At 41.4% G+C, this 13,809-nt stretch overlaps 1 protein-coding gene across 5 annotated transcripts in view; it reads right to left on the bottom strand.

Annotated features, from left to right (window-relative positions):
- Positions 1–13,809, bottom strand: part of LOC106081529 (uncharacterized) — a 500,989-nt gene that overhangs the window by 364,626 nt on the left and 122,554 nt on the right. For all 5 annotated transcript variants that reach the window (XM_059370922.1, XM_059370920.1, XM_059370925.1 and 2 more), the window contains 2 exons: positions 11,611–12,504; positions 5,688–6,052 (listed from right to left, as the gene is read on the bottom strand). In XM_059370922.1, the coding sequence (XP_059226905.1) occupies positions 5,688–6,052; positions 11,611–12,504 (1,259 nt within the window). The remainder of the gene's footprint in view (positions 1–5,687; positions 6,053–11,610; positions 12,505–13,809) is intronic.

Genomic DNA, 13,809 nt, shown 5'->3' with positions numbered 1-13,809 from the left:
AGCCTTTCGGGTTGACGCAGTCCGAGTTAAGGGAGTGGGCGACGAATGTGCATGCAACATTGTGGAACAGCGAAACGGTCGGTAGGACGGCGAAAATCCTATGGGGTGATCCAGATCGTGAGAAGACGAGGCTATTATTGAAAGGAAGCATTGGTATCAAAATGGGACACATAGGACATGTAAAATCTGTGCGGCAAGTGATAGCATGCGTAGGGCATTCGGGGAAATTGATGAGACTTTGGAGCATTTCCTTTGTCATTGCTCGGCTTTTGCGGCAAAAAGACACCGGTACTTAGGTGGAGACACAATACCAGACATGAACCAACTTAGGCGAGTGGTATGGAAACCAATTCAGGATTTTGTAAGCCGCACGGAATTGCTAACTTAGAATTTCTTTTTCGAGGTTACTTTATAGTTTTTAGAGCGCACAACAAGCCGATTACTGGCTTAGGTGTATGTCCATAGTGGCATGGGGCGGATCCATGGTGGAGAGTATATAAGATTCGGCTCCAAACTTAGAACGCTTTGACTTGTTTTTATCTTCTTTATTACCTGATGCTTTCAATCTGGTTGTTAAATTTGCAACGTTGTTTCATTTTAATAACTAACTGCCCTATTTAATTTAGTTGGCTAATCTTTTCATTCCTTTCAACGGAACTGACTGTCTGTGAGAATTCATATGTGCTGTCTACGTCAAATCGCCGTACTAGTTTTCAGCCTCATCAAAATCATATTCAATCAACCACCTTAACAAATTGTTATTTTCTTTTGCCAATCGATTCGGCACTACATCACCGCTTCCTGCATGGAAATTGTCTTTCAGTTAATTTCAGTAATGTTCACATAACGGTTATCAAATTGCTACATTATATGGCAAATATTCACTCCCAATAGAATATTATGTCCATATGGCTATGCAATTACCTTTAAAAGCTTACAAATTATACCGGAAAATCGGTTATCTATTGTAGAACAACAGAAACATAACTAAGAGAGCGCAGCAAATAGTATTGAATGCAGCGAAAAAGAAAAGAAATCTCAATCGTATAAATGGTATAGGTGTAAAGAAGCTAAATCAAGTAAAAGCGTGGTAAGTTCGACCGGGCCGAATCTTATATACACTCCACCATGGATCGCATTTGTCGAGCTCTTTGCCCGGTATCTCTGTTAAGGCAAACAAAGAATAATGGATAAGAATTGCTATGCTATTGGAGCTATGTGAAGTTGTGGTCTGATTCGGACCATAATAGAATTGAAAGTTGGATACCATAGTAGAAGTCAGTGTGAACCAGTCAGGAAAAGCAAAAGTCGGGCGGTACCGACTGTATAATACCCTACACCTACTCTATAAGTACAAAATGGGAGCTATATCTAATTCTGAACTAATTTTGATGGATCTCGGCGGATGTTTTCTGAAGGGTTATTAAACAATCCGTATCAAGTTTCAAGCAAATATGTTCAAATTGTAAAAACTACGGTTGACAAATGACAACATTAGTGCAAATTTCCCAAAAACTGACAAATATATGGGAGCTATTTCTAAATCTCGAACGATTTCGACCAAACTTTTTAGATATTGTGGTAGTCGTCGAGGAAAGCGTTGTGCGACATTTTGGCAAAATGGGTCAATAAATGCGCTTGCAATGGCTCTAGAAGTGAGAGTCGGGCGATATACATATTTGGCAGCTATATCTAAATCTTTACCGATTTCGAGCAAACTGCCTAGATCTTGTAGTAGTCGTCGAGGAAAGCGTTGTACAACATTTTGGGAAGATTGGTCAACAAATGCGCTTTCAGTGGCTCTTGTAGTGAGAATCGGGCGATATATGTATATGAGAGCTATATATAGAACTAAACCGATTTTTATGATCACATTATTGCAAATTTAGTCCAAATCGTATGAACATATATATGGGAGCTATACCCAAATCTGAACTGATTTTTTTCCAATTTCAATAGGCTTTGTCTGTAGACCGAAAAACATGGCTGTACCAAATTTTAAGACGATCGGACGAAAATTGAAACCCGTACTGACAAACAGGCCGACAGGCTGACATAGAGTCTATCGGTATACCTATCAATGGGGCTATCCCTCTTCCTTCTGAGTGTTACAAAAAAATGCACTTAGTTATAATACCCTATACCACAGTGCAGCAAATACAAATTTCGGCCAATTCGGATAAAAAAATGCATCCTTTAGAGGCTCAAGAAGTAAAATCGGGAGATCGGTATATAGGGAGCTATATCAGGTTATAAAAGATTTAGACCATACCTGGCATAGTTTCTGCAAGACAAAACAAAACACTTCACTCAAAATTTCAGCCAAATCGAATAATAATTACGCTCTCTAGAGACTCAAGAAGTCAAGATCCCAGATCGGTTTATATGGCAGCTATACCAGGTTATAAACCTGGAATAAAAATCATAACAAAACACCTCATGCCAAATTTGATAAAAATTGCACCCTCTAGTGGCTCAAGAAGTAAAGTCCCTAGATTGGTTTATATGACAGCTACATCAAAACATGAACCGATATGGCCCATTTACAATCCCAACCGACCTACACTAAAAAAAAGTATTTGTGCAAAAGTTCAAGCATCTAGCTTTACTCCTTTGAAAGTAAGCGTGTCTTCGACAGAGACGGAAAGACGGACGGAGGGACAGACGGACGGAAATGGCTAGATCAACCTAAAATATCACGACAATCAAGTATCTATAGACTTCATGGGGTCTTAGACGCATATTTCGAGGTGTTAAAAACGGAATGACGAAACTAGTATACCCTCATCCCTCATCCTGAGCTCATTACCCACTCCCAAGAAGTCCATCCAATGGAGGACCAATGATTACGTGCCTCCTAGAAGCTTTTCTGCAACCAAGTCGATAGCGGTTATAACGCCGCCAAAATGAAAAAGTTGCACTCAAAAACCCATTTCCAAACTGAAACGTTAGTAGACGACATGGGAGTGAGAGCAGAGACAACGAAGGACATGTTGAGGCCTTTGGCATTTGAGGGGCCATTTTATCGCCACTCGATGTTATAATACTTCTTAGTGGTAAGGATCCGAACAAGCTATGCAGAGGCGCCGAAAAAGTCTTGCATATGGCATATGACTGGGCTAAACCCAGGGGTCTCAATGTTAATCCAGAGAAGACTAAAATATGCCTGTTCGCGAGAAAGACGAAGCCTCGCGAACAAACGCGACATTTTTTGGGCTAATTTAACGCACCACGTTTCTTTAACAAAACGATTTCGATATCTGACATGGTCAAATACTTAGGAGTGATTTGGGATAGAAAACTCAATAGGAAGTGTCACATTCAGGAGCGTACTGAGAGGGCTAACAGATGTAAGGCAATATGTAGACGGCCCGTAGGCTCGAAATGGGACCTAAATCCTGAATCTACTGGCTCTACAGGAGCGTGATTAGATCAATAATTAGTTTGGTTTACTGCTATGGAGAAAAAGTGCATCGTAAGGAGGTTCAGAGAAAATGTTGTCTTGACATAGGCGGAGCGATGAGGACCACGCCCACTAGGGCACTGGAGACTATTCTAGATATTCAACCCATTGACATACAAAGTTGAAAATAATTTTAACTACATAATACCTGGTTGATAAGCCAACACAAAATGTAGCAACTCCTAACTTTTAGGCTTCCCTCGAATTACATTTACACGGCGATGTCCTAGGAAGTAAGCACTTATTCGCATTTTTACTGGTAGCGTATTTGTAAGCTAGGACAAAACATTCAAAGATTTCATTGAACCTATTGATCTATAGAGTTGGATCATTAGAGATGCAACAAAATACCTCCTCCAATTATTCATGTAGACATGAAAAAATGGTTTAAACATAAATCCGTAAAAAACACAAGTTGTTCTTCTAAGGAATAAATACAAGGTACCTACGGTAGCAGCTGTCTCCTCGAAAGGAGATAATGGTTTTACTTGATGAAATCGAAAAATACCTCCATCATAGTTTAAGTGTATTTCGCAGACGGACGGACATATGTAGTTGTATGAACTTAGGATGTCGAGATAATCACAGGACGATGGTAGCATAAGGAGATTAATATACACCTATCCTATAGTCATGGTAGACATGAAGTGTGTGTCTAATATGTTAAATCGAAAGTCGATCCCCGATCAATTATTATATGCCATGTTCTGATGAAACTTATACTTAGTACGGGTTGTCCAATCCCGAAATGTTAAAGGCAACCATTTTATATTTCAGAATTGGTCAAGCCTTGTGTTGTAATTTGCCAACTGACAGCTCTATCGTAAAGCTTGACATTTATGCGTACTCAGAACGTTTTGGCATACGAGCGCTATTTGTATTAATAACAGTAACTTAAAAGATTCATCTTTCCCAAAAAATGGAATTAAATCGTGAAAATTTTCGTGTGATTGTTTTTATCAACCTTCGACGTGGATCAACTCAACAACAGTACATCGATGAACGTAATTCAATTTTTGGCGATGAACCTCCATCAAGCACCAATGTCTATCAATGGTATGGTGAATTAAACGAGGTCATAGTTCACTCCAAGACGAATTTCGTGAAGGTCGTCCAAAATCAGTCGTTGTTCCAAAAACCATTGATGCTGTGCGCCAACTGATACTGCAAGATCGTCACGTGACCTATCGTGAGATTAAAGCAACCTTAGGTATTATTGGGACCAGCATACAATCAATATTGCATGAGCATTTGACCGTCAAAAAATTTTGTTCGCGTTTGATCCCACAAAATTTGTCAATCACTCACAAATACGATCGCGTTGCTTCGAAACACTGTGTGGGTGTTTCAAGATGAGCCAAATCAAACAAAATTTGCTCGCTCACGAAGCACCTCCAAGCAAATGATCGCCCGTTTTCTCGGAAAAACTGGACATGTCGCAATCGTACAAATAGAACAACACAAAAAAGTCCATTATGAGTGGTACACAACCATTTGTTTGCCAGTTGTCTTCAACGATATCAGGGAAACCAACCGCCGAAGACAGATCACTCTTTACCACGACATTGCAAGCTCTTGCACATCGGTACAAACAACTGCATTTTTGAACACTCAAAACATCGATTTGATGAGTCATCCGCCGTATAGTCCTGATTTGGTACCGAATGACTTCTTTTTATACCCCTACCTAAAAAATAAAATGAGAACTCAACGCCTTCCGACACCTAAAGAAGCGGTTGATGCATTCAGAATGCATGTTTTGAAGATACCTCAATCAGAGTGACAATTGCTTCAAACGCATGCAAAGGTGTATGGATCTTAATGGGGGATATTTTGAAAAACAATAAAGCGATGATTAATATTTGTTTTGTGTTCTCTAATCGCGAAATATAAAAGGCAACCCTCGTAACTAAGCTAAACGAAGTTTTTAGTTTTTTTTTTTTTTTTTGTAATAACACAGCTGACCAAACAGCTAAACGAGTCGTTCAGTAACAAAGACTGAAAGCTGGATCAATGAAGTTTTCCCTTTTTCCCCGCAACAAATTGCTGTAAGCAATTGTGTGCAACAACATTTACTCGTCTCTTCGCTTGTTTGTTGTCTGTTGTTAACCGAACGTCCATGGGTAACCAGAATATCTGCATTGTGTTTGCCGTTTGTTGCCCTCTTTGTGTCCTACCCACTGGATTGTTGTTGACAAAACGAATTGTGTACATTCGCACTTACCTTTCCAGTTTCCTGAAATGTTTGCAACTCATCCTTTTGCACCTGTATCTCGTGTATGTTGCAGCCAACATGGGAGTGGCATTTGATCATGACATTGTACAAATCGTCCAGCCATTTGATGGCCATGCGTGCATCCTGCTCGTATGTGTAAATGTGTGTCACCTGTTCCAAGGTGAGCTTTTGCAGTTCAACGCTATCGCTGAAAATTTTCCGTCTCGCCAGTGTTGTGTCTAAAATTTCACGAATATTACAGATGTCATCGCTGTAGTCAATGTGTAGGTCACGGCCAAGTGCATCTTTAACCGGCATTGACAGTATGTCGCTGAGTTTTTCGCCATCCTTTATCAATTCTCGTTCCATGGTAACTGAAGGGGAATAGAAAATAACACAATAAAAGTGGGGGGAAAAAGTAACCGAAATAATGTAGCAAATATTACTGACATGGTGGAGATTTGAGTTTTCAGCCGATATTTCTTAAAACCTATTCAAATTTTGTTGTCTCTAATCCCAAGCAATGCCATATCCATTATTCTGATCAATATAGGGGATCATAGCGGTCTAAAGAATTGGACGATGAAGGGGTGTTTTGCAATAGACTTTACAACAAGGCGAAAGGACGTCAGAGGACTGATTTATCTGCAAGTCTGAATTAAGGGTGCGTTGAAAAAGGCTCATAACAAATCGTTGATGGAATTCTGCAGCTCAGTGAATATAACATCTAAGGCCTCTAGGCTGTTGAAGTTTTTTTGACACCACACCTATTGGGATTTAGCTGGAAAACGAGCAAAAGAAGCAAAACTTTAAGTTAAGACGCTACCTTTAAATTTAATTTCCTTATCGCCAGATCGGTCTATATGGCAGCTATATCTAAATATAGTCCGATCTGAACGATATTTAGGTCGGGCATCAGGAGGCTAAAAATAACTCACTGTTTCAAATCTTATCGAAATCGGTTAAAGAATAAAGCTTTTATGGGCTTCAGACCCTTAATCGGCAGATCGGTCTATATGACAGCTGTGTCTAAATATAGTCCGATCTGTATCATATTTGGGTCGGATGTTAAAACTGCACACTATTCCAAATTTCAGCGAAATCGGATGAAAAGTTAAGTTTTTATGGCCTTCAGACCCTCTATCGGGAGATCGGTCTATGTGGCAGCTGTATCTAAATATGGTCCGATTTGGCCCGTTCAAGAACTTAACCAGCATGCATCTAAAAGGCGTATCTGTGCCAAATTTCAGCTAAATATCTCAATTTTTGAAGGCTGTAGAGTGATTACAACAGACGGACGGGCAGACGGATAGACACACGGACATCGTTAAATTGTCTTAGAATTTTACGACGATCCGTAATATATATACTTTGTAGGGTCGGAAATTGATATTTCGATGTGTTGCAAACGGAATGACTAAGTGAATATACGCCCTATCCTACGGTAGTGGGTATAAAAAATTAAACATTTAAAGACGCCCTGTTTGTAAGGCTATTTTGCATCTTTATTAACGGTTCACTGTTGTCTTGCCTCAAGTCCAATTTCCTAAGATTTTTGTCTTAATAACAAAACGCAAAGTTTAGGATTTATGAACCTACCATTTAAAATAAAAAATTTTTAATATGAAGAAAAATATTTTCACCAAAGGGAATGTTTTGCAAATTTGACCACCTTTAAATTAAGTTTGCTAATCTTTAAAATAAAGACAAACATATTTTCAGTGTAGTGTTATACCCATCATCATTGGATACTGCCCCTATCCAATGTTAGGGCATCGTGAGAGCGTTACAGACCCTTATACCCCATAAAGGATGTATATTCTTGATCGTCGCAATATTCGATTTCGCCCCGTCCGTCTGTCGGCTGGATTCTGTCTTCAAAAGTTGAGATATTAACAGATTCTGTTTTGTCCATAGGCTGGTTAAGCTCTAAGATGGGATATCTCGTACTGTATCTTTTTAACAAGTAGCAGTTGAGTGGAGCGGACGTGTTTTCATTTCGCTTTTCGAAGAAAATATCCCTATCTCGGAATTGGTACCTATTACGAAAAATTTTAAAGCCTATCAGGAGTAGGCTCAAAATGGACTCCAAAGACACAATAGCTGCGGTGGTGGCATAGGACCGTAGCAAGTTGTCCGCACCTTCTATAGGTGAGGGTGCCTTGGCACCTGTAGTCGAGAGTAATGCTTCAAGCGCACAACCAGTCGTCAGACTAATTGATGAGTAAGAGACGGATAAACCAGTTCGTCTCCAGCCTTTTAATAAATGTGTTGTTTCCTATTCAGATTCAGACAACGACAGTGTGCATGAAACAGTCATCGCATTCGAATCGAGAGATAAGGTCATCGGGACGACGGCAGAAGTGAGCGAGGGCTTAGCTAAGCTCACGAGAAGAGCGATAAAGCAATCCGGGGCACGACGAGGGAGACGGAGGAGTATGTTCCGGCAGCGCAATCGGGCGAAAGTGCAGGATGCTGGAGGAAATAGCCCTGGCACTTCTATGGAAGCTCGGTAGAGAATCAGATCTCCCGAAGTTCTTAACACTGCTAAAATGCAGAAAAGAGCTTTCTGGGAAGATCAAGTAAGAACTCCCGCAATGGAGACTCCAGACAGTGTCCTGCGGAGGTAGACAAAGTCGGAACAGGAAGCACGGACGGCCCCTGAGTCTTCATGGAGGTCCTTGACTTCCAAAAGGACGACACAGTCATCATGGAAAGGGAAGAAGGTCGCTGAGAATGATTAGGAGCCGCCCTCTTACGGCTTATCTCTTAACAGAGATGAATTGACTTATGCAGCCATCAATATCGGCAATCTGTCCGGCAGGATTCCACCATATCATTGTTCCCAAATGGAGGATCCGGTTAACGATCGGATATTCGAACGTGTGTGGAACTCTGAAGACGTTCCACCCATACAAATGATCAGCTGCGAGTATAGAGGGGAAATCTTTATGCTGCGCTTTGCGTCAGCAGAATGTATTGATACCGTCAAAAAGCTGGTCGGAAGTATCCACACCCCCTGGGGCTCAAATCTCGACCTCCTGAGAAAGATGGACTTTCCGCAGCTTACAAAGGTGACAGTCTTCATGAAGGATGTGGGCGGCGAAATCGCGACAGAACGCATGATGGAAGTCTTAAACAAGCAAAACCAAGATTTGGTTGTGGATAAATGGGAGGTTTTCCACAGGGAGGCGAAGGAGGAAAGAACTCTCCTGATCTCCGTGACAAGTTTGGCTAAGACTAAAACCATGGCGCACTACGGGTCCAAGGCTGTCGCAAAGATCCTGATATTGAGACATCCGGCCGGGCATTGACGGGAATCGCATTCGCAATCGGAGGCCATTTACTTAAGATTTGGAAGACTAGGATAGGGCAAGATCATTTTGGAACAGCAGGCAGTGCAGGAAGGAGAGACTCAACACAGCCCAACGAAAAGGGACCCAACGATGGAACCACTACCGACTTTCTCAAGATTCTGAAGACTAGGTTTGGCAAAGATCCCAATATTGAAATATCAGGCAGTGCAGTGACAAGAATCTCTATACAGCCTAACGAACAGGGAACCGACGATGAGCCAATTACCCACTCCCAAGGAGGCCATTTACTTAAGATTTGGATGACTATGATAGGAAAAGATCCCAATTTTGGAACAGCAGGCAGTAGAGGGACGAGAGACTCAACACAGCCTAACGAACAGGGACTCAACGATGGAACCACTACTGACTTTCACAAGATTCTGAAGACTAGAATTGGCAAACATCCTAATATTGAAATATCAGGCAGTGCAGTGACAGGAATCTCAACGCAGCCTAACGAATAGGGAGCCGACGATGAGATCATCACCCACTCCCAAGGAGTGCATTTGCTGGAGGACCAATGATTGAGGTCATCCAAATAAACCTCCACCGGAGCGAGACAGGTAAACACGCTCTGATGGAGAAAATCAGTAATGACAATATTCATATTGCCTTAATTCAGGAGCCATACCAAGTTACTGAACTGAACCATATCAGTTAGCAATTATTCTGCGCCAATACTGGTACTCGGCCGAGGCCCTCTGTTATTTGTCATAAAAATTTAAATTATACATTTTTCCCAGAGTTGTCAACGTCGGATGAGACAGGGAGACGGTGGAGCATACCTGACGTCACTTTATCTGCCTATCGACTCTCCGACATGACAAAGAGTAGGACATCCAGCGAACTGCTCAAGTACAAACAGCATGCCTATGTTAAGGGATGTTAGTAGAAACTGCCCTGCACGAGATTGTGCATAAAATAGAAGATTCCTTCAATGCCAAGATGTACACATTGTCGGTATGCAGTGACATCGAGGAAGCTTTTAACAATGTGCAGACCGACACATTGATCCATTCCTTAGACCACTACCGAATGGACCGCACGTAGCTCACGCCATAGGGGGGTCATATTATCGCCACTCCTATAGATGACTACTATAAATGACCTATTACGGATGCTGACTGAGGAGGGATTTGAACCCATCTGCTACACAGAAGATGTTATAATACTTCTAAGGGGTTAGGAGCCGAACGAGCTATGCAGAAGGGCCGAACGCGTCTTGCAGATGGTATACGACTGGGCTGGACCTAGGAGTCTCAATGTTAACCGAGAGAACGATTGCGATATCTGACAAGGTCAAATACTTAGGTCTGATCTTGGACGGGAAACTGAATAAGAAGTGTCACATTCAGGAGCGTACCAAGAAGGCTCACAGGTGTCGGACACTATGAAGACGGGCCGTAGGCTCGAAATGGGGCCTGAATCCGAGGATATTCCACTGCCTCTACAGGAGCGTGATTAGACCAATACTTGCTTACGCCTCAGTAGTTTGGCGGACTGCTATGGAGAAAAAGTGCAACGTAAAGACAAAACAATTGGTTCGGAGAACATGTTGCCTTGGTATAGGCGGAGCGATGAGGACCACGCCCACTAGGGCACTGAAGACTATTCTAGATATCCAACCCATTGACATACACATTAAGTGTGAGGCAGCCACTGCAGCTATGAGACTTAAGGCGATGGGAGAATAGATAGTGGATAGGAGCAGGTTATAACATGGCGGTATAATCGAGGCAACGATAGGAATCCGGAAAGGAATTGAGGAATTTTCGGATCAGATACCTGAAATGACACTTGTGGTTGAGCGCGAGGCACTGCTGCAAACGGCTCAGTCTTGAATTTACGGAACCCTGGTATTGTCATCAGGAAGATCATTTTACACAGATGGATCAAAGCTAGAGGACATAGTGAACCTGGGACTGAGATATGTTTGACTGTCTGACCTCAATACGGTCTTGTAGGCGGAGATCCGGGCGATCACAGAATGCGTGAGGTGGTGTGCTGTTAACTAGAGGACGCCGAGTGTAAATATCTTTGCCGAGTGTAAATATCTTTGCGGACAGTAATTTTGCTCTCAGGGCAATAACAACCATGACAGTAAGGTCACGAACAGTCTTGGAGTGTAAGAAGGAGATTAACACCTTCTCTGAGGATAGCACAATCCGCATCGTTTGGGTGCCGGGCCATAGCGGAGAAAGGGGAACAGAATTCCTGACTTTGATTTCCTTTTTCGAGGTTACGTTTTGGTATTTAGAGCGCACAATAAGCCGCATACTGGCTTAGGTGTATGCCCATAGTGGCATGGGGCGGATTAATATCTGCACACTCTTTTCAACCTAATCTAACCATATCTTGATATAGCCTCCATAAAGACAGATTTAAGGTCTTAGGCCCATAAAAGCAAAACCATAAAATTGAAGGACACAGACTCCGCAACCTGGTTCTGACTAACCCCCCAAAAATATATGCATTTATACCCAATTGTCCATCTCTATTCATATAAAGATCAGAAATGTTCATACTTTGTGAAATCTCTTTCCACATAAATTCTAGCTTTTTTCTCTTTCACTTACCCAAATTTTGTTGAGAACTTTTAAGCTTTTTCAGCGTTGACGTGGCCGCTGTTAAATCCCCAATTTTACCCCCTGTCGTTCCCATGACTAGTGATTCGAACACATCTGTGGTTCTTTCAAAATATTCGGTTACCAGGCGATAAAACCGCAATGAGGTGATCAGAATGTTGCGCCTTCTCTCCAGCCTGGTGGCAAACGAACGACACACAAACTGCATGAATTCCTTTTGTGGCAATAGGTCACGAAATGCCTGCGTATCCTTGCTGCCGGAATATGAATCGATTTTGTACAACAACTCAGCATAGAAGCCATACGTTTCACGACATTCCAATTCCAGCTGGTCATGTGCTGTTCTCAACTGCTCACACGCCTTGACATCACAGCCAATGGTCGTTTGGCGATTCAGCTTTTGCTCCGCCGTGTTTAAAATCCAATTGGTGACAAAGGCCACTCCCTCCTCCAGGGTGGCCACTTCTCTGGCTTCCCTCACCGACTGCAGCAATTCAAGCCAGGCTGTCCGCACATCGGTTTGGCGTTTTTCAATTTCATTTAGACGCATTTCAATGCGGGCTCGTTCACAATTCAAGTCGGGTGGCAATGGCAGTTTAGTCAGCGACCCACTTGTGGTGCTTGTAACAGGTGGCGAGTGCGCAGACGCAGCACTGAGGTAAACTTTGTTTGAATCATGCTGCTGTGGTTGCGTTGATGTTGGCACTGCTGTTGACGTTGAATTCGATTTGGAGTTTGTGGTTAGTGTTGTTGTAGATTTTGCTTTGGTTTTATTTAAAGTTGTGCTTGCACTGGCATGCGGTGCTGCTGTGTTGCTGGACACAGAGGCTGCAAACGGCGGAGTTGGAGCATAGACTTCATTGAAATGCGTTAATATACGATTGCCTACAACAAAAAGAAATGGAGGAATTTATAAAAAAATTAATTTTCATTTTCATAGGAAAATACTATGGAAACCATTATTTTTTTTTTTTTGTTAAAATTTATAGTGCCTACATTTTGTGATTCCGAAATGACCCCCAATAAATAACTTTGATTAACCTTCTGTGGATAAAACTCAAGCATTGAGTGAGAAATCAACTTTCTTTTTCATTGCCCAATTCCGCATCCATACACACACAAACGTTGCAATTGGCTGCATTTCATTTATTTCACTGCGCCTCTCATGGAACCAAAAGAGTAGCTGCGATTTGCAGAGTCATCGGGTCAATTTGTTTTTTGCTTTCGTAAGAAAAAAATAGTAATGAAGCCATTATCATTGTCAAGCCAGTTACGGCAAATGAAAATGATTTCGTTATGGCCATTTTTGGCATGAGACTCTGATCTTTAAAAAGTTCAAAGTTAAACCATAAATCCTCTTCCTTATCGTGCACTTTTGTCATAGTAACGAGGTTAATCATTTGATAATGTTTTTCCTTAAACAGCCTATTTGGAACTACCTGGAGTACTTAAAGTGAATCTTATTTGTACATGAAAAAGTATGAATTCTAGCAAATACTATTTAGACCAATTTTCTGGTTGTATCCTAAATCAGTCTTCTGTTATGCAAACAACAAACTTAAGACACACACTTGGTAAGACTTTCAATCAGGGCAAACTTTAAAAGACTTTGTGCCCTTTAACTACAGACAAAAATGAGATACACACATCATCAATGGATCCAGTTGTTCTGATTCAATTAATGAGGTTTGTTATCACCAGCCTACCGACGGGGACAACAAAATATAAATCTATAACATTTTCACATAACAAAGTTTAATTCTCCCAAGAGAAATATAAAGGGTGATTTTTTAAGAGCTAAACTCATAAAATTAAGAAAAATGCATGAAATATTTATTTGAATCGATAGCACGGTCCATATGTTAACCGTGACTGCGCCTCAAATGGTCCATTCGCTTAGTCTAATTTTGGCATACTCTTTCCACCATTTCGGCCGGTTTCTCACGAATAAATGCTTCAATGTTGTCTTCCAACGCGTCAATTGAAGCTGGCTTGTCTGTATAGACATGAACTTTAACATAGCCCCACAACAAATATTCTAAAGACGTTAAATCGCACGATCTAGGCGATCAATTATCCGGTCTCGAACGTAAAAAAAAATGTTCACCGAAGTCGCCTCTCAATATGTCTATTGTTACGCGTGCTGTGTGGCATGTGTGATATTTAGATATCAAATCACATGTCATGCAA

The sequence above is a fragment of the Stomoxys calcitrans genome, chromosome 1 (genome assembly GCF_963082655.1).
Source record: "Stomoxys calcitrans chromosome 1, idStoCalc2.1, whole genome shotgun sequence".
NCBI classification, from domain to species: domain Eukaryota; kingdom Metazoa; phylum Arthropoda; class Insecta; order Diptera; family Muscidae; genus Stomoxys; species Stomoxys calcitrans.
This window is presented reverse-complemented; position numbering and strand designations above follow the sequence as displayed.